This window comes from Haliotis rufescens, unplaced genomic scaffold (assembly GCF_023055435.1).
Source record: "Haliotis rufescens isolate VD_foot unplaced genomic scaffold, xgHalRufe1.0.p SCAF_18, whole genome shotgun sequence".
NCBI lineage: Eukaryota > Metazoa > Mollusca > Gastropoda > Lepetellida > Haliotidae > Haliotis > Haliotis rufescens.
This window is the reverse complement of record NW_025963868.1, coordinates 10,495,924-10,518,141: the sequence shown is the minus strand read 5'-3', so window position 1 is coordinate 10,518,141 and position 22,218 is coordinate 10,495,924. Positions and strand designations below refer to the sequence as shown.

The 22,218-nt window shown below is 38.8% G+C and overlaps 1 protein-coding gene across 1 annotated transcript; it reads right to left on the bottom strand.

The window, feature by feature from the left end:
- Window positions 1-6,757: 6,757 nt before the first annotated feature.
- LOC124121896 (glutamate receptor ionotropic, kainate 2-like) lies at window positions 6,758-16,445 on the bottom strand. The gene is made up of 9 exons (XM_048398195.1): window positions 16,282-16,445; window positions 15,441-15,587; window positions 14,902-15,057; window positions 11,063-11,163; window positions 10,833-10,920; window positions 10,339-10,693; window positions 9,644-9,858; window positions 7,392-7,651; window positions 6,758-7,090 (listed from the first exon to the last, which is right to left on the bottom strand). The coding sequence occupies exons 1-9, from the start codon at window positions 16,384-16,386 to the stop codon at window positions 6,880-6,882; spliced, it is 1,638 nt and encodes a 545-aa protein (XP_048254152.1). The 5' UTR covers window positions 16,387-16,445; the 3' UTR covers window positions 6,758-6,879.
- Between the last annotated feature and the right edge of the window lie 5,773 nt (window positions 16,446-22,218).

Genomic DNA, 22,218 nt, shown 5'->3' with positions numbered 1-22,218 from the left:
CAAGATATTTCGGGAATATTGGTTAGTCTCACGTTATACAAATGTATATATTGATTGTGCTTTTGTTGTTTCACGCCGCACTCAGTAATATTCCAGCTATGTGACGACAGTCTCTGAATAATCGAGTCTGGACCAGAGTCCAGTGATTGACATTATGAGCAATTGGGACACGACGACACATATCAACCAAGTCAGAGAGCCTGACCACTCGTTTCTGTTAGTCGGCTCTTACGACACGCATAGTCCCGATTTAGGGCAAGCATGTGTTGATGAAGACCTATTCTAACCCGAATCGTTACGAGTGCGGGGGTTCGGTGTAAAAAGAGGTAAAAGAAACGAGACGACTGAGACAATTATCCTGTGTAACAATACAAATCGACGTGGGTCATTTCATCGTTCAAACGTGACAATAAAATAATGTCATCCATACCAAATGTGGTCATACCTTCTCCCTAGGTTTCCCATGGAACTTTATATTCATCACACATACACTCCCTAAATTACGGGGCTTTGTGAAAGGGCAACAACAGCGTGATCATTCCTTCTCTGACTGTCTGATAATCAATGGTTGCTATGCATAACATGCACGTCTGTCATCACAGTGGAGTGTTCCACAAACACACCCTAAATTACGGGGATTAGCGACATAACTACAATACCGTCACGTTGACGCGACACAAGAGAATTCCTCTCGCCACAATAGTATTCTCAATGATCAGGCTGGAAAGGAAAGCTGATTTTCTCAGGCATGGGCGCTTGTCACTTGTGCGTCCCGCGTCAAATGAGCAATTTTTTATCAATAACTAAAGAATCCCTACTTCCCTCCATACGTTTTTCTTAGAAACATTGAGTATACTTATGCAGCCCTAGCAGAGCATTGGATTAACTCTCTGACATCTTTAAATGTGCATTATTTATGGATAAATCATAGTGTTTGATTTATACATACGGTGTAACTTCAGTCCGATGTCAGAATCCCAGATAAAAATAATATCGACATCCAACTCAGCTTATAGTATGAGGCGAGGAAAAGCTTCGCTTGGTCAAGCTCAGTGAATTGGTTGATCATGTGTTTCCGTACCCTGATCTGTGCTTGTAAAATCAATCGTAAACATCAGTCATATAAAATATTGATGAAAAACGAAAAATGTAAATGAAAAACAGTTACTGATTAAATGGAGAACAAAGCAGACACTTACCATCGCCGATTCCACCTCCAATAAACACCAAAAAATCAAATGTCAAAAGAAACTGTCTTGGTCTCATGGCGAAAAACACCTTGTCAGCTGCTTATCCTCTGCAGAATGGAAGTTTCAGTGCGCAGTTGGTGTGTACCAGCTAATGGCATCTAAAGTAGATTTAACATAGGTAAATATTTGACATCCTATCAGAAAAGATAGGAAATAAAGTGATGTAATTAGCAGCATGTAAGTGAGTACGCGTCATATGACAATCCAATCGGTGGTAGCAAGACAGAAGCGACATTATATATCTAACACTAATCGGGGCATTTTGTGCTAGCCGTGGATTCGAAATATCAGTTCCATCACAAAAAGACAAAGTCATCCATGCCTCCCTTGTATGCATACAACTTTATATTATTCTTGGTTTCTGTGAAAAAACAACAATCCTAGATAGTTAAACTCATCAATTCACAGGGTTCTGTAGATACCTCCTTACAGGTTAATGAGATTGATTCAATAAATATAAGTGACTAAAATTCTATATCCATGGTCGTGGTGTCCATTATTCGTCTCTAAAAACAAAATCAGCATGAGTGTAGGAATTAAAATAAAAAAGTTATGACAGGTGTTGCTGAGCGCATCCTGCACCACAAACACATTCTTCTCGTATGTCTGGCGAGGTCTGGCGTGTATGGAGGGTGTGGCAGCTCTTCGGTACCCACATTGTCGCACAGCAACCTTTGCATGTTGAGAGGTGTGAGAAGAGTCATTGTCATGAAGTAGTAGAACTCATGCAGTCACCATTCCCCGCCACTTCTCTCTGATAGAATCTCTCAGGCGATAAAGCAAATCAGCATCGTAGGCATCGGTAATCGTCATTTAACTTTCTAAATAATCAACAAGGATCACACCCTTTGCACCCAAGAATACAATGGCCATAAATTTCTTTACTGATCTTGAAGACTTGAATTTCTATGGTGCCGGAGAAGTGGAATGGTGTCATTCCATGGATTGACGTTTTGACTCAGGATCATAGTGGTAGACCCGTGTTTCATCACCCGTTATTGATTTTTTGTTTGTTGACGAAATCCTCCTCAAGTAGCTCTGAATTTTCTCTGGCAATGTCAGTTCTTGTTTCCTTAAGATCAGAATTTAGAAACTATGACACCCAATGAGCAGATATCTTATTTCATCTGTAAATGTTCAAGACAAATAGTTTCAATGGATCCATGGCTTAGACCTGTGTCTTCCTCAAGTTCAACAATAATACGTTTTTCCTATCTCCTTGATTGAATCTTTATGGATCGAAGTTTAGGGCCGTCCAAACTTAGGGGCATCATCAAGGCTTGTCTTACAAGCCTGAAACATAGCTGTCCAACGTTTAACAGTGGAATAGCTAGGGCACTTATCCCCATACACTTGGGACATGCGGTCATGAATTTCTTTGGGAGTGCTTTTGTCTGAAGTAAAAAAATTATGACTGCTCAGTACTAGTTCTTTTCCATTTCTCTGTCCATTTGAACCCCAATCATGTTCAAATGGCTGTCACTAATATATGAACGGCCTCAACAGACCAAATACATTTTCAATGAACTACTCAAACAATGTACTATATTGACTATTTAACATTTCCTATTGACCTTAGTTGAAAGTTAGTCAGGCTTAGAACTTTTCTACCAGCCCTCGTAGAACAAGTCTGTGCTGTCTTTATCATAAAGACACACCAGGACATTTGAGGATCATAGGAAGAGATCAAGCTCACAAGTTATTTATAATTTAGTTGGATGTATTAAACATTGAAATTTCAGCTATATTTCACCTGAATCCTTAAAAATTTATAAAGTTATGTGAAAAACTTATAAACAAATGATACCCTTAAAGAGAATTGCCTACAAAACATGAATGGAGTGCTCTAAGGCCAAACGCTGACAAGACAGAGGAGAGAAATTCTTGCTTCACCATCACCGCAGATATTAAAAGGTAAAAAAGCAGAAATCAGAGCAAAACACAGGGTTCAATGTCACAGTTATTCAAAATAATTCAGCAAAATATCAGAAAGCCAAAGTGGAAACATCCCTGTAAAGCATGAAACAACTTAACATAGCCATTCCCAGATTGCACCAGTTCAAGATCTTAAACAGTTCAAGAGAAGCAATATCTACTTAAGGACTCTCTTCATTGGAACTAACTGTAGGTAATAGTGCATCAAAAGTATATTGCTTTACCAAATGCACCAAGTTGATGCAGCAGATGTTGTGGCGAAATGTGTACTAGTCAAGAGGAATTTACTTACTGTGGAAATGATGGGTGATAAACTCGTTAACAAGAGCACCAGGTCCACCTGTTCTGAGAACCATGGGCAAACCTTCCAGCCTTATGACTGAAGACATATATTCCCAGACTGTTCAGGAAATGAAGTCTGTGGTACCATTTGTTTTGGACATGTTGACAATATGCAGACCAGTCCATGTTTCGAGCAGCAAGTGCATATACACAGTAGAAAGTATGTTTGCTATGATTATGCACACCAGCAATAACCAGCCATCTCCATTACAGAGACAGAGATTGTCAGATACCACGCAGATAAGTAGGTAAGTATTCTAGTTCACATGTAAAAACACTGCTGCTAAAATCAGCGTTTTCTACATATATCAAAATAGTGTTAATTGCCGTGGAAGCTCAAATTAATATGTCTAAGTTGTTATATGGCAGTGCATTTTATTGTTTAACAGTGATTATAGCTGTTTTGCACAGTTTCTTTTGAGATTCGGTAGACGCTCGTTGCATTGTGTTTGGTCAGTGACCAATCATCAGAAAGTTACTATATTTAGATGCTCGTTCGGTGTGTACACTTTCTCTTCGTCGGCCGCGGGCGGTGATAGTATGTAAGAGAAACATTCTGAAGTGTTCTAGTGCTGCTAGACCGGTGTTGGCATGGTATAGAAACATCCAGTAGCTTGTTAGGCTGTTGTTTTTATAGTTGGACAAGAGTGGGTTTACATATTTCTCACACATTTCGTCTCTCACACATTTCATCTCGCGCGCATTTAATCGCTTCTGAACCTGCTTTCATGTGAGGATCGCTCATCATCCCTGATTCTCTGCTTATAGCTAGCCCATCTCCGAAGCTTGACTACTATCGACGTTGGCTGAATATATATCATTATCACTGACACCACTAGCCATCATAGTATTTATTGCCATTGAATATCGTACTACCACTCTGTTGACTACTACCTCAGTAATTGCTGTGCGGTAATTTGTATTCTTTGGTAAACTTAGTGAATTTTGTTGAACAACTTGTTGGTTGTTTGGTGGTTTCACACAACGTTTTTTACCGTAAAGATTTCTGGATTAACATGTTGTTTCAGTTTGGGAATTGGGAACAAAGTTATGTATAAGAAATAATTAAAGACATATAAAATTACATTCTAACATACAATAATGATTATTTGAAGTATACAGTGCGCTTGGTTTATCATTTCAGCTGCTGTTAATTATTAACAAGAGTAGGATCACTCTAAGTGAGAGTTCCAAGCTGCCATTATTGGGCAATTTGGGCAAGTACAACATGGCTGATGTTCAAAATTCAATAAAGGGGCGACTGTTGATAATATTGATGGTATTATCATATCCAACCAGATCAGACGGCCAGAGCAACAAAACCTATCACAACACACATGCCACATACTTGCCTGACAGAACGGATTCGTCACATCTAGATGCCAAGACAACACAAGGAAATATTCATCAGATTCACCGGGTAGGACAGATCGGTTAGAATATGTATGTCTAAGTATATTTCATAATGTATTATAAATAATCATAACAATTATCATTTGTTAACACTATGCAATTTCTCAAGAACTATCCTTCAACCATTGTCATACAGGTATTTCTCAGAGGCCAAACGTCCCTATCACTCACTGTCTTTATGGAACATTGTGAACTCACAAGACATGCACCAACTAATAACTTTTGTGTTCATGGTTATTTTCATGTTTTACGGTTAATATTGTCTTTATACATGTGATAGTTACTTAACTCTGTTCAGTTTGCAATTTCGTTTTATTGCCCACTGTACCTGTGCAGGCTGCAGTTAACAACTGATTGTGCAACAAAAAAAGGATCTGTCAACTTGATTATAACCTGATACATTTTTCTTCATTATACTTAACAGGCTTTCACATTTCAAGGTCCTGATTAAAAGTTTTTTTCTGTTGCCACAACAGTTGATATTAACAATATTTCTTTGTGTCGCCACAACAGTTGAAGTAACCAATATTTCTTTATGTTGTCCCAACAGTTTACGTAAACACATTTTTTTGCGTTGCCACAACAGTTGATGTAAACAATATGTTTTTGTGTTGCCACAACAGTTGATGTAAATAATATTTCTTTCTTTGCCACAACAGTTGATGTAAACAATATTTCTTTGTATTGCCACAACAGTTGTTGTAAACAATATTTCTTTGTGTTGACACAACAGTTGATGTAAACAATATTTATTCGTATTACCACAACAGTTCATGTAACCAATATTTCTTTATGTTGCCAAAACAGTTTAAGTAAACACATTTTTGTGTGTTCCCACAACAGTTGATGTAAACAACATGCGTTTGTATTGCCACAACAGTTGATGTAAACAATATGTCTTTGTATTGCCAAAACAGTTGATGTAAACAATATTTCTTTGTGTTGCCACAACAGTTGATGTAAACAATATGTCTTTGCGTTGCCACAACAGTTGAGGTAAACAATATTTCTTTGGATTGCCACAACAGTTGATGGAAACAATATTTCTTTGTGTTGCCACAACAGTTGATGTTAAAAATATATCTTTGTGTTGCTACAACAGTTGATGTAAACAATATGTCTTAGTGTCGCCACACCAGTTGATGTAAACAATATGTTTTTGTGTTGCCACAACAGTTGATGTAAACAATATTTGTTTGTATTGCCACAACAGTTGATGTGAACAATATGTCTTTGAGTTGCCACAACAGTTGATGTAAACAATATTTCTTTGTATTGCCACAACAGTTGTTGTAAACAATATTTATTTGTGTTGCCAGACCAGTTAATGTAAACAATATTTATTTGTATTACCACAACAGTTGATGTAAACAATATGTCTTTGTGTTGCCACAACAGTTGATGTAAACAATATTTCTTTGTATTGCCAAAAACAGTTGTTGTAAACAATATGTTTTTGTGTTGACACAACAGTTGATGTAAACAATATCTCTTTGTGTCTCCACACCAGTTGACATAAAATATTTCTTTCTGTTTCCACAACAGTTGACGTACCAATATTTCTTTGTGTTGCCACAACAGTTGATGTATACAATATTTCTTTGTGTAACGCTATCACAGACAGTGACATTACAGTTACGTAGTAAATCATGATCATGATGATGATAATTGCGACGATGACCAAGACGATGACAATGACTATGACAATGAAAATGACGACGATGATGATGCAACATGTAATATTGAAACAAACACAAGTCAGCTCAACTCACAACTCCAAAGACTCCAAAGTATTTATTAAAATATTCTTTTTCTGCTCTTATTCTCATCTGTTATTTTAATGCATCAGGAACATCACTTTTGTCTAAAGTTTGCTACTTTCATAATGATACTAATCTTTTCTGTAGTACACGTATGATGATACTGATTCACAAGTAAATCAGTTTTGCCTTAAATGTATCAGTTTCTCCAGACACAACACAATGATACTGAGTACGGTCCCAGCACACACGACGATGAAACCACCTCCAATCTGGTTCACTGTGATTGACTTCAAGATTCGTTTTTGTGGACAATGTGTCAGGTTTCTCTTGACAGTCCATTTCGCCCAAATTACGTCTAGTATGCCACTCGCGGTGAGATGCGACATTCTGCCAAGGAGACAAGAAAAAGCTTGAGTTCTGCTGCTTGCACACAGACTCGCAAACATTCACATACTGCGCTGATTTTATGTTGTGTTAAATGTTATCCGTAGAATTTACACACAAAATACACAATAATACGATTCCACTAGTTATCTGTTTTTGTGACATTTATTATATGCCATCAAGGAATTAACTTGGGATTCTTCAATTACCAGTTAATAGTTGCAATGTTTCCGTTTTATGTATTTCATTACAGTTTTAATTATTGAAACTTGATAAATTGACTGAAGATTTTATCACAACTTACACGTTCTCGAAGTCGGCTTTCAGGGGGGACCTTTGAGGCAATCCAAATGCCATGTGTAACCACAGTACACTTTCTCCTAGAAGCTCCAATTGGCAGTCTTCAGACATTAGGCGGTTTGTAATTGAGGCATGCTCCACAAGGGCATACTTCTCTCTTCTCACTCTTTTGAAATGACTCTCAACATTGGAGGCAAGAAACACAGGGTCGTTGGCAGCTATCTTGGCCCAAATCCTTCCATTGACACTTGATGGAAGACTTGACTGACAGTGTAAAACTTCATTAGAAACTAATACATCCATACATTGAACACAATTCTTTAACGACAAGGCTAATCCAAAACACTTCAACTACATAAGTCTCTCGCATTGCTGGCAGATGCTCAGCTGCGTTATTCAAGTCACATCATTCATGTCATAGAAGTAGGGAATCACAATATGCTGGTCCTGTCCTTAATGTGAAATATACACATGCACAAAAGTTAAGCGCCACCATATTCATAGTCTCTTGATTTTGCGTGTGGAAATCAGAAATACGAAATATGATGATGTATGACTGAATTAGGCTTCCATAGTTTCATGAACCCAAATTTGTCCAGATACCACAATAAAAGCGTGCTTTACGTGTTGCTGCTGTTCCCCTACCATATAAATAGTGAAATTCAAGTTTCAGACACGTGGTTGCATTTTGCTCCTGTGTGAGATTCCCCTTCCAATAGAGGTTGAAAATCAGCCAAACATGCTGGCATGTCATGCAGGGCCATTGCAAGACAAATGGGTCGTCATCAAGTGTTATCACTCGTTTGATTGTCAAACATGGTCAAACCAATGGTGTCAATGACAGGCATAGGTCTGGTAGGCCAAGAAAGGCCTCTAACAGAGAGGATAGACGTCTTTTCAGGATAGTCAAACGAAATCCATTTGCCACTTCAACAGATTTAAGACTACAGTGGATTACCCATCAGAGACTCTCGACGATGACCGTAAGGCGTCGCCTCAGAGCGGCTGGTTATAACGCCAGAAGAACAGTAAAACGTCCTCAGCTGACTGAGAGGCACATGCGGGTTCGTCTGATATGGTGTCGTGCCCGTAGTCGATGGAACTTAGCCAACTGGAGAAGGATCCACTGACGAATGTAGAATGCTGCTACGAACTGTTGATGGTTGAATACGTGTTTGGGGGCAACGTAACACTCGTTTTGCACCAAGGAACATCCAGAAGACCTTAGCATGTGGCGGGGGTCTGTCATGATATGGGGTTGTATTTCCTTCAGCTGCAAATTTCCGCTGGTGACAATTCGTGGAAACCTGAATGGCCAACAATACCAAGATGCCGTTCTTCGACCAGTGGCAGTCCCTCATTTTGACAACCATCCTCTTCAGACAAGACCTGTTTACATGGACGACAATGCTAGACCACACAGACCTCGGGCAATTTTGGCTTATTTGCGTCAAGAAGCTATTGCCACTCTTCCTTGGCCGGCCTGTCGTCCGGATCTTAATCCGATTGAGCATCTCTGGGACATTCTTGGCCGGAAAATCAGACATCGTGATCCCCCAGTTCAAAATCTCCCTGGACTTGAAGCCGCACTTCATGAACAGTTGATCCGTCTGCCTCAGAGAAGCATTCAACGACTTGTAATGAGTATGAGGCGTAGGGTTGAAGCTGTGGTCAATGTCCGTGGATCATACACGCGTTACTGACGTTTCTGTCTTGCAATAGACTCTGCACTCCCTAGGGTGTCTATGTGACACCTGATATGGTCTGCTGATATCATGACAGTTACATGACAAAAACAGTTTTTCAATGATTTCTAATCCTTCAATTTCTGGTCTTTGGTAAAATTCCTTTCTGCTCATATTCTTTTGGAACACAAGATAAATTTGGTTTAGGACAACCTTTGCATCACATGAGGTTTACATATACGGCTTATAACAATCGTACATCTCGTTATAATAATCATCATTAAGTACCAAAAGTAACAGCTCACAAATACGGTGGGTGGCGCTTAACTTTTGTGCATGTGTATAGATTACAAGTAACTTATTTCAATACTGATCAGGGGACAGTCGTTGTGTGTATTACAAGAGCTTCATTTTTTAATATATGAAATAATATGTGCAACATAATGTATTGATAACTGGTTAGCTTTGTGACATCTTTTCTATAATAAATATGTAGCTCATCACAATGCAATCTTGTACCTTACTGTACCATACACAACTGATTTGGAACATGTAGTTAGCTCATCCATACCTTTAGTGTATGACTGTGCATATCACCAGTTCTCGTACCAACAGAATAGTCACTGTCTAGTAGCCCCTCTAGGTTAGAGAAAGGTTTAATATCAGTCTCTGCAGACAAAGCGGCGACCAGGTTGGCACAGTAGACTGTCGTCATCACCATCAGCAACATCCACCATGACGTCACCAACACCTTCCCGGGTAGAGTTCTAGGATATTTACTAAAACCTGCAAGTACAAAAGTAAGTAGGTATCTCCGAGAAATATGCTCACTGTAACACTTTCAATTGACCCAATATATTGAACATATTTCCATCCTCATGTTTAAACCTCTGTTTAGTCCTAATCATTACTGAAATGTTGGCACAACAAATTGTAGTCATGACTTGTACTATACCCATCATGACTAAACCACCACCTCTGTAGAATGTACAGACACAATTTTAACCTGAAACTTTAATCTTATATTGGGGATTTTATAGCCTAGGATACACATACTTTTTTTAGGTACATTTTGTTTAACTGCATATTCATCAAATCTTGAAAACATAAATATTTCGCATCTGCACATCTGCTTTGTGATACATGTCATCCATTTTTTTCTTTTATGTGACCACTGTACATGTATACAAAAGAGGTTGATGGGCATAAAATATTATTGAGAAACCTTTCTTTGTGATGCACTTCATTTTTTCATTTTGTACGTACCCTGCTTGAACAGAGATCCGGTGACCTCCCAGCAAGCACTAAGCAGATTATGTTTCACTTTCTTCACATAAGTAACGCCCACATCGCCAGAGCCTGCAGCTGTTTCGTTCCAGCCGAAATCCACACTTTCGAACACAGCCAACAACAGTGGACATAATCCTGTCACCAGGAGAAGAATGAGGCACACCATAGGCCTGAGTGGTAGCGCCAGAAGGAACAGGGAAGTAGTACGTTGTTTATCATACCTCTTGTACACCACGTCAATGTACTCATTCCGGATCGGCGGGTAAATGTATTCCATGTAATGAGATCGGCCTTCATTTATTGCAAGGCCACAAGCAGCAAGGTCAACTTCCTGCAATACAATATAATTATTCTGGGTTACGGTAAACTAGTCTTATTTTGGCATAAAAAGTATATTTGGATCGTATTTATTTTAGTTTCAGGGTAAGTCATGCAATACATGAAAAGCAAAAGGTCTTAAGTCAATCTACCGTTCTGTTCAGCTGCCTCACAATTCCATTATAGGTTCCGTTGACAGGAAGTCCCCAAGACTGATCCTGTGGTTCAGTCATACTGTAACTTAGAGGAGAAGAAATTTTCATACAGTAAATTGTTACTGTCAAACTACAATCTCCCATTCAATAAAAGTGACATGAAGAGAACTACAATAAAACTATTGATGGTGGTCAGGTGAAGCAAAAAATAACTTAAAGTGTCTTACCTAAAATTAAGAACAGCGGCGATGGTATCTAAAATATCTATTGCATATCCTTTATACTGCGTTGTTCCATTGTTGGTGGACTTTACAATGTACACAGATGCCTGAAACATTGGAAAAACACATCTTTCGTCCATATGAGAATAGAGATGAGGGTTGTGTCATGAACACTGATGTCGTTTTTCGTAATTTCCCTTCAAGCACCCGCTGGGTGCGCTGATCCGGCCGGTCAACCTTAAACTGACAGCGCATGTGGTGTGCGCGATACGAGTGGAACGCGTTACCACCACACCTATATTCAGTTAACCAGCATAGGCTTCACCTCAATCAGTAACGTTCACGCTGGTGTACGAACAGTATACCTTTCGCCTTAACAATGATCTATCTGTTGTCATTTCCTGACATACTAGTTCCTTGATTCCATGAAACATCAGGAATGACCACGACTGTTCATATTGTAATAATAAACCCATGGACAGCCATTGCTGAGGTGAGATGAGGTGAGGTGAAATTGGGTTTAACGTCGAGTCCAAGATTATTGCACTTATATAGCGACGTGTGTGTGTGTGTGTGTGTGTGTGTGTGTGTGTGTGTGTGTGTGTGTGTGTGTGTGTGTGTGTGTGTGTGTGTGTGTGTCTACTAGTCCGGACTGATACCGATTTATAGTGCTAGCTCACTGAGATACAATGCCACAATTTAACATGAATACCCCACTCAGACACAGTGTACTTAATCTGAGCCGACTAGTCCTTGTTTTAGCCCCTTAATGCTGAGCGCCAGACAGGGTAACAAGAAGTGCCATATTTTAACGTCTTTTGGTATGGTGCGGCTGTGGATCGAACCACGGACCTTCCGCTCTACGGGCGGACGCTTTATCACTAGACCACGAAGGCGGTCTGATAGCCGTTGGAAGCGAGCTCACCGTCAATGGTTGCTCTGTTGACGTTTTGCAGTCGATACTTAAAGTGTTGCCCTTGAGGTTTGAATATCACACTTTTATAAATGACGTATTTATTTTCATTGTATACGTACCCATATCTATGTTCTATTATCGCCGATCAGGCTATATGCATACATTTCAGCGTAGCGTCTAGGCGATGTGGTATGCGAAATGTGAAACGTCAATAAATATTGACAATTTTGACAAGTATTTATGAGGTATATGTATCTATAAGAGAGGTGAGATTTTTTCCAAGAAATTGTAAAAGAAACGAGCTCTGACAAATTATGTCATTAAATTCAGATCATAATACGATGTTAAAAAAAAGGAAATAACAGAAATGAAATCCATTTTAATATTTGTAAGGGTTATTTGGTGCTTGGTGTAGAAAAAGGTTTTCTCGATGAATGGTGGCTGTTTGTTGGCAATTACTACCATGATTACATTTCAATAATGATACATAAAAGATAGACGTTTTTATGGCATTTTTAGAATTATAAATATTTGAAAAATTCTATTTTTTCAGACACAGAAGAGCATATATTGGCATACCAACTTTCATCTTATACATTAATTTTCAATCTCTATATTGATGATTGTATTACCATTGCAGTGTTTACATCCAATTTGCTTTTACAATGATCAGATGATTGTAATAAATGAAGCTCATTCTTAATTTCATAAGTAGTTTCATAAGTATAATATGTTATTTGTCAAAATCAAATAACATAAATAAATGCATTTAGACTTTCTACATGGAGTGATCGTGGGGTTAAATTTGCATTTATGTCTTGATAAAAATATTAGATAAAATTATTTTTAAATTATATTTGCTTAATGCTACAGGTGTCTGGAAACACTGTTGAATGAAATAAGGATATATAGCTATAACAGGATAGTGCATGGGTTGTAAGGGGAAAACTTATAAACATATGTTACGAAAAAGAAGAACATACAACAATCATTTACATACACATCTTGTGGGGTAGTATGATTTGCTGTTTGTTGGTACACAGCATTATCTTCAACCGCTTGAGGGATGGACGAATATCTGTAATTTATTACTGTTTTGAGAGCATGAGTATCAGAATGTTGTAAGAAATGGGTCACTAAATTAACACCTGCGATTAATTATAGCACTAAATGATGGACACAATTTATAGGGGGCAGTAAAATATGATTATATTATATTATACAAAGAGTATTGTCAGAATAAAAAAATTGAATTCAGATGTTAGAGGAAATGTTGATATGAAAGTAACATTTAAAATCAGTTGTTTTGATTCCTTTAATTTGTTATTTCATTTTTAAAGTAAGTAGTAAATGCATGATTGTATGCTAATTATAGATCAGCGGTAAAGGCCTGTCAGTGGCGTGTGCTGCAATGGAGGCTTATCGCCAAGTTTGGTACATTTAAGTCCATGGTGGTATGAAAACTATTTGTTTAGATTTGAATGCTGCAACAGTTGGAGACTTTTCGTGAGAAATAACATAGAGGCTGATATATAAAATGAGTTTGCATTATTTCGTCGATGTGATATGTTCCCTCAGACTGACAGAATGCCTCGCCGTTTTTTCACGTAGAAAATGACGTGGCAACATACCGTTTTTACATTGCGTGTCAATTCGTGTTTTAGTTTAAAACAAAACAAATGTTGATATTCTAAACTATTAATCAATACAAAATATGTGATAGTTAAAAATATTCAGTCATAAACAAACGTGTTTGAATGAAGGTGCAACAGGGTAACGTTTTAGCTTGGCTCCGTCTCTACGTGTCACTAGTCGTCGCAGCGCACCTTGATTCGGGAACCTTTCCGGAAGCGATAGGTTAAACCATCACTTACATCATTTCAAATAGAGAGTTTCTGCCCTTTGACACCGGGTCCCCACGTTTCAATTGAAATTTCAATGTTCTTTCAATATTGAAACAAGTGACCATGTCACAAGCATTCGAATCGACTTTTCGGTACTGTTTCAAATAGAACCGGGATTTCTTGTAGCAAATTACTTCCCTCCTCTGTATGAAAGAAACAATCTATTCAAAGCAAAAGTCCATTCATATCGTTTCAATTATTTGACGCCATTTAATATATATCAAAAGGAGAGTTATTTCCCTTTGGAATAAAAATGACACTAAATAATAATTTTTCAAGCCTCTTGGTTTTTTTTAAACATTTCTTGTGACAGACAATTTCTTTCTTTAATCAACAGTCTGAAGCGTTTTCGTTTCAAGCATTATTTAGGACAACATACTTTTTTCGATTTCATAATTATATTTGCAGGAATAACATAAACGGCAGAAAATCACGTTTTTAAAATGACACCTATATTTAGAGTCGGATCAGAATTCTTTCAACATAGTTTTATAGTTTTGTATCTTTGTTTGTTTTTAACGCCGCACTCAGTGATATTCCAGCCATATGACGGCGGTATGTAAATAATCGAATCTGGACCAGACAATCTAGTGATTGACATCATGAGTATCGATCCATGCATTTGAACATGCGTCAACCAAGTCAGCGAGCCTGACCTGCCAATCCCGTTAGTCGCCCCTTACATCAAGCATAATCGCCTTTAACGGCAAGTATGGGTTGCTGAGGACCTATTTAATATTCTACCCTGGATCTCCACGGGTGGCATCATTTGGAGACAATATTGCTGGGTTTGTCTCCTGCTTTTTTTTTAAGCTGGGGGTGTCAAGAATGCAGTAAATAAACATAAACAGTGTTATGCCAAACGTGAAGGCCATAGAGCATATGTACGTCAAACATAAAAGTATGAAGACAAACACTTGCATGTATAATATTCTGTATGCTACATACTTTGTACATATCAATGTCATGACAATAGATTGGCAGACGACGGGCCATAACGGGTTAGCTCACAATTCCTGGGTTACCTCGAGAGTAGTCACCAGCAAACGTCTGTTGTTATATCCATAGGCAGCATTAGGAAAATAGCACAGGTTGATGTTTCTTTGGGTACAAGCGGCTACTGGTACCCACTCATTTCGGGGAAGGTGATGTTTTAAGGTAAGAACGCTATGCATCCAACACTAAAAAAAATATGAAGCACAAATTGGGTGAAAGATTTGATAACACTTTGCAGTCAAGATGACTTGGAATAACATTAAAATGCACATTCTAGACAGTTTACAAATCAAACCCAGAGAACTGCAGAGTAGGAAGATGTAAGATGTTGTGAAACACGAGATATTCTCAAGTAAACTATCATCAATTACAGGAACCCTTATGAGACTGTTTAGAGTCATGCTAAATCTGGCTACAATCTTGGTATAAAAAAGCAGGTTTATCAGATGTATGTCTATCGTAACCAAATAATTACATAGACGGATATGTAGAATTATTAATGATAACGTGCTGCACGGTTATGCACCGCCATCAAACGCAAATGTTTCAATTAATTGAGCATACATACCTTATAATGATGAAGCACTGCTACAACATTTTCCAAGTAAATGAACTCCGGCAGATCAACGGTGTTCTCTTCTTCGTGAAGAAGTAGCCACTTTGAATGATGTCGAAAATCAGTCATTCCCCTTGTCTTTATATCGAAAGAGTCGACCTAAATCACAAGGATTTCTATAATGTCCAATAAACGATTAAAATATTACAGACCAATGCCCACATTTTGCATTCCATGAGCACCTCTAAACTCGGGAGTGAGTCAATTAGATTTTTTCATGGTCGCTTTGAACATTATTTCAGCGAGGCGTGAGCCGTCACCTTACTGTATAAGAAAGGGCCACAGTAGCGCAAGTCACATCGTCAGTTATATTGTGTATCATATCTCCATTCCATTATAATATATACCCTATTTCCAGTCCATTTCAAATGACACAATACCAAAATTAGACATCCAAAACACTTATAAGAATATGACAGATGACACATTATAAACACAGGCAACAGATCACAAACAACTGAAGCCGGGATTATGGGGACTTTGTTACCTGCATGGTTCCCCACCATGATTTACACCATCCCAAGATTAACCATAAATTAAGATGTTCAAATATTCTGCGGTTGTGCCGAATTGGTCCGGGAATCTATTTAAACAGAACAGAGCTATGATACTTTGGATATATGATGATGTGTTAGCATTTTGCGTAAAATGTGTTGGCAGCCCAAGAGACACAATGGGGCCATTGTATCCTTCCACAGCAACTTTTCAACACCATTACAGGATCATATAACTTCATTTTACACACGACATGCTGGTGAGGATACCATATTAAGCTAATAATGTTGAAACAAACCATCTTCATCAACTCGGTCATATGCCTATGACTCATAGAAGCAACCACGTGTATATCTGGGAAGAGAGCCTCGTGGATTTCCTGTAAGGTATTATTCGCATCCATGACGCTAAGGTCATACACAAGAAACTGGATACTGTTGGTCAAAGATTGGATACGAGCAGGTACTAAACAGTCATTCTCTGAAACAAATAATCAAAGCATTTGTTCTTCATGTCAAAAGTGAAATGTGCTTAAAGAGATTGCATATACTAGTGAAAGAAAACAAAGGCAGGCACAAGACACCAACGTTTCGTTCACCAAATTTAGTCAATGAATACAGTTTGATGCCCTTACAGTAACAATATGGTTATACTTGTGCAATTGTCTAAAAACAGAAACACAAAGATCAACAGATTCTCTGATCAATGTAAAATGTAAACGTTTTACCATTCATTGAAGCTTCATCTCACTCAGGATTAAGACTGACTCTGAAAGGTATGTACACTCAACCTTGACCCCATTTCCTGGGGTAACCCCGTGAGAGTTTCCCAGGCTTTGCTACCAATAACTTGTATTTACTCCTTCTGGCTCAAACACAGAGATGAAGTATTTCTAACCAATTTATGTACACCGTTTATGAACTAAATGCATTTTGAAATTTTCTTCATTCTACAACAATATCAGATAACCAGAATTGTCGATCCAAGGGCTTCATGTATGAATACAGCTTGAGACTGCCATGAAATCCTTCTGAGATGCGTTGGTGACACATAGAAAATTTCACTGGATGTTATAATAATACTGATGCCAAAGAACTTCAGGGGTGTACTGATGTATTCCGTTCTTCCAAACCCTTGACATTAACCAAACTTTCCCCAGTGGTTTAGCACACTTCAGCTAAAGCAAGCAATCCAGGATTCTTGTGGATTTTGGAGGGATCTAAGGTCACACCCTCTTTGAGGACGAATGTCGCTGATGTTGGTATCTGTATCATAACATCCTATGGCTAACCACTGGCCTCTTGAAGAAGTTGTTCGCCAAGTTGGCAAACAGGCATCCCTCTTGGGTGACAGGTTCGTTGTTGGATAAGGTGTCAAAGTGCCAAGCCTCATAGATGTGAAGCACCTGATGGCCTCAATCTTCAACTGTTGAACTCTTGGCCCAGGCTCGGTCTTCTTCAGTGTGGAGGCAGGAATAATCCAACTGTTCTTCAGCACAAGTGCGACACAAAGAGAATAAAAAATGTCATGGTCGCGGTAAGGCAGAACACAGTGGTAGAGGTGAGTGGGTGGCAATACCCGGCATTAGATCAGGCCATGAAGCTCAAACGGCGGAGACACTCGAAGATGATCTTTGGGATGTCCTACGGGGAAGGTACCATACTTGCAAATGTAAAGATAGAGAGAAAAGACATCTATATATTGAATGATTTCATCTTGTTTGCCTTCGTGGAACAACTTGGTGGCATTCGTTTGTGCTCCAAAGAAGGCATCTCTTTGATCTAACGCCTCTGGCATGTAAGCATGTGGACGTTACAGTGTAGGTCAGGAACGCTGTTGGGTCAGCCTGATCTTTCAGTTCTTGAAGAAAATCATATTCCCACTGGATCACCACTTGGTTGATGTCAGGATGTTGCTGTAATACAGTCGATAAGGGGTATCATGGTGCTGTTCCCAAGGTGGCGTGTCTATCACGTCGATCTGACTTGTAACAGCAAGGATATCCATGCCAGAAGCACCCCCAAGAATGCATACACAATGTGTGTTGTGGAGTCGTAGCCGTCCACCATGTAGCGACAGCCATCAACACTGTAAAAGCCAACTTGTCAACCATTATGCGCATGATGTACGAGCAGGTTAGGGTGTGGATGCATGACTGAAGACAGTAGTGACACTGCTGTTGGTAGCCTTGAGAGGGTATGATGGGAATAGGCTTTAGTTACAAAAACTGTTTTCGAAATGGTTCATAAAAAGGGTCCACGTTGTTCTGAAGGATGAAAACATTGTGGAATGCAACACGCCCTCGACGCAAAATGTCCCCATCCTCATCCAGATCAAAAACAGCAGCTTCAGCAACGTACCAAGTCCAGAAACATGCAATCAAGATCATAAGTAGAGACAGGAGGACAAAGATTTCCATAACCTTAGCGTACTTCAGTGTTGAAAGTTCAATCAATGCAAACGTTTAAGCAAACTGCTTCAGAGACATGGCCTAGAAATTCAGTGAATATTTGAAGATGAGACGTCCTACGACCCTACGGTGATTTGTGGCGGTTTTACTCTATCAGATTGCAGGTGTGCCTTGCGTTTCTTCTTTGATTTCTCCTTCTTCTCTGCCAGACTCATCAACCAATCCCCCATGTCGTTCAAGGTTGTAGGTCCTTCAAACACTCAAACTGGCTAGATCCTTTGCCTTTCTTGTGCCACGGGCAATCTGCACACAATTGGTCAGAGGCCTAGGAAAAAACAGCTCCACATCCCAGATGCACCACACACAAGTTGGGAACGCATATGTTGGTCGTGGGTGCACTCATCTATAGTCACCATCATCTATAATGGCATTGTATACTCATATATAAGATAACTACGCGATAAATCGCAACGAACAATGAAGAACAAAGTGTAGTGTATTCACGATAAAACATTGTTCTATCTTGACGTCATTCTGGAGATTCCAACATGCGTTCACATCTAGAGTACGTTGTATTTTGCTCGACGTTATTTTTGAGAGGAGAGTGTCTCTTGAATGGTTCCACATAGATGTAGCTGGGCAACGCAGATAACGCGATGGTCGAACGATCGCATCCAAAAGCGGTTTATTCTCCCTGGTATTGTACGATTAACAACTCCCACGCCTATTTTCTGAAATACCTGGAACATTGCTGCATGCGGCATTAAACAAACCAACAAGCAAAATATACTTCAAGGTTATTAAATAGCAACACCCTGTTCACTGTAAAAGAAAAGCGTGAAGATCGCCGAAACACGAGCACTTATTATAAATAATAGAGAAACTTTTCTTGAGTGAGTGAGTAAGTTAAGTTTTAAGTCACATCGGCAATATTTCAGCCATAACGTGACTATCAAAGGTTTAAGATTATAAATACTTTGAAAACGTATAAAAAACCTGCCAACGATGGGCAGTAAAATAACTAGACTTATCACAGAGAAATATTTAAAACTAGTATGGAGTCATAAAATTGATATTACTATACATAACAATACATTATAAAAACAGGCTATGATCTCCAACAACTGAAGGTAGATCACCACACTGGCCTGGGGACCATGGGGATTTACAGTACTTTTGCTGCCTGCATGGACCCGAGCTGGAAAACTTTTCTTGAAAAAGTATATATATATATGTATCATTTCAAATCTTTTCAGTTTCAAAACAATGTGTATACATATCTTTAATACAAATGAATCTGGGACTGTTATTTTATATTAGAAACGTATCAGGTTCACATCAAATGAATAAGCGAACTGAAAAGCTAAAGGGCAGATCATTACCATTGCTCCCATGTAGTAAAATAGCAACTCTTCTCCACTGAAGTCTTTGCAATAAATGATGAAAGGGTTCACCGTTCTCTGAAGCAATGCTTGTCGTGAAACCTGAATGATAACAAGATAAGTCAGCAGTTCACATCCAGGATACATGAATCTGTCAGTGAGGTTTCCAGGTCACAACAGGTTCCCAGACACCTATACTATTTGATCGAGGCAAAAGCATGCATTAAGTTTACTTTGTTGAATGCTTGTCATCGTACCCCGACGGCTTGTGGCGTTGCATATTGTAACAATCACTGGAATCTCTTACAAGAAATTTCTGGAATATTGGTTAGTCTCACGTTATGCAAATGTATATATTGATTGAGCTTTTGTTGTTTCACGCCGCACTCAGTAATATTCCAGCTATATGATGACAGTCTCTGCATAATCGAGTCTGGACCAGAGTCCAGTGATTGACATCATGAGCAATTGGGATACGACGACATATATCAACCAAGTCAGCGAGCCTGACCACCTGATTATGTTAGTCGCCTCTTACGGCAAGCATAGTCGCCTTTTAGCGCAAGCATGTGTTGCTGAAGACCTATTCTAACCCGAATCGTTACGAATGCGGGGGTTATGTGTCATAAGAGGTTAACGAAACGAGACGACTGAGACAACTAGCCTGTGTCACAAAACAAATCGACATGGGTCATTTCATCGTTCAAACGTGACAATAAAATAATTTCATCCATACCAAATGTGGTCATACCTTCTCCCTAGGTTTCCCTGGGAACTTTATATTCATCATACATTCACTTCCTAAATTACGGGGCTTTGTGAAAGAGCAACAACAGCGTGATTATTCCCTCTCCATCTGACTGTCTGATAATCAATGGTTGCTATGCACATCTGTCATCACAGTGGAGTGTTCCACAAACACACGCTATATTACGGGGATTTGCGACATAACAACAATACCGTCACTTTGACGGGAAGCAACGTTATCCCTCGTGCGAGAATAGTATTCTTAATGATTAGGCTTGAAAGGAAAGTTGCTTTTCCCGGGCATGGGCGCTTGTCACTTGTGCGTCCCGCGTCAAATGAGCAGACTGCTTATCAACTAATAACTGAAGAATCCCTACTTTCCTCCTTACGTTGGCCTTAGAAACATTTAGTATATTTATGCAGCCGTATCAGAGCATTGGATTAACTCTCCGGCATATTTAAATGTGCATGATTTATGGCTAAATCACATAGTTTGTTTCATACATACTGTGTACCTTCAGTCCAATGTCAGAATCCCAGATGAAAATATAATCGACATCTAACTCAGCTTATAGTATGATACGATGAATAGGCTCGCGTAGTCAAGATCAGTGAATTGGTTGATCGTCTGTTTCCGTACCCTGATGTTGTGCTTGTAAAATCAATCATAAACATCAAACATATGAAATATTGATGAAAAATGAAAAATGTAAATGAAAAACAGTTACTGATTAAATGGAGAACAAACCAGACACTTACCATCGCCGATTCCACCTCCAATAAACACCAAAAAATAAAATGGCAAAAGAAACTGTCTTGGCCTCATGGCGGAAAACACCTTGTCCGCTGCTTATCCTCTGCAGAATGGAAGTTTCAGTGCGCAGTTGGTGTGTACCGGCTAATGGCATCTAAAGTAGTTTTAACATAGGTAAATATTTGACATCCTATCAGAAAAGATAGGAAATAAAGTGATGTAATTAGCAGCATGTCAGTGAGTACACATCATATAACAATCCAATCGGTTGCAGCAAGACAGGAGCGACATTAAATATCTAACACTAATCGTGGCATTAATGGTAGCCATGGATTCGAAATATCAGATCCATCACAAAAAGACAAAGTCATCCATACCTTCCTTGTATGCATACAGCTTTATATTATTCTTGGTTTGTGTGAAAACAACAATCCTTGATAGTTAAATTCATCAATTCACAGGGTAATGTAGATACTTCCTTACATGTTAATAAGATTGATTCATAAAATAAAAGTGACAAAACTTATATTTCCATGGTCGTGGAGTCTAGTGTTCGTCTCTGAAAACACAATAAGCATGAGTGTAGGAATTAAAATCAACTAGTGATGATACCAGGTGTTGCTGAGCGCATCCTGCACCAAAAACACATGCTTCTCGTAAGAGGCCACTGACGGGATCGGTTGGTCAGGCTATCTGACTTGGTTGATGCATGTCATCGTATCCCATCTGTGTGGATCGATGCTCATGATATCAACCACTGGATTGTCTGGTCCAGATTCGATTATTTACAGACCGTCGTCATACTGTTTGGATAGTGTTGAGTGCAGTGTTAAACAAACAAACAAACCACACACATGCGAAAAAAAGAGTCAAACCCTTTCCATAATCATAAGTGAGAGTCCATTGTACGATTCCAGTACGAGGGCTGGTCATAAAGTTCTA

Bases quoted from the DNA above. Each gene is read 5' to 3' on its own strand.
- LOC124121896 (XM_048398195.1), bottom strand. From the start codon at position 16,386: ATGGATGCGAATAATACCTTACAGGAAATCCACGAGGCTCTCTTCCCA. The intron at 10,694-10,832 runs GTAGATTGACTT...ATTGTATTGCAG, and splicing joins TGAGGCAGCTGAACAGAACG to GAAGTTGACCTTGCTGCTTG. The intron at 7,652-9,643 runs GTATGGATGAGC...TTACACTGTCAG, and splicing joins TGCACAGTCATACACTAAAG to TCAAGTCTTCCATCAAGTGT.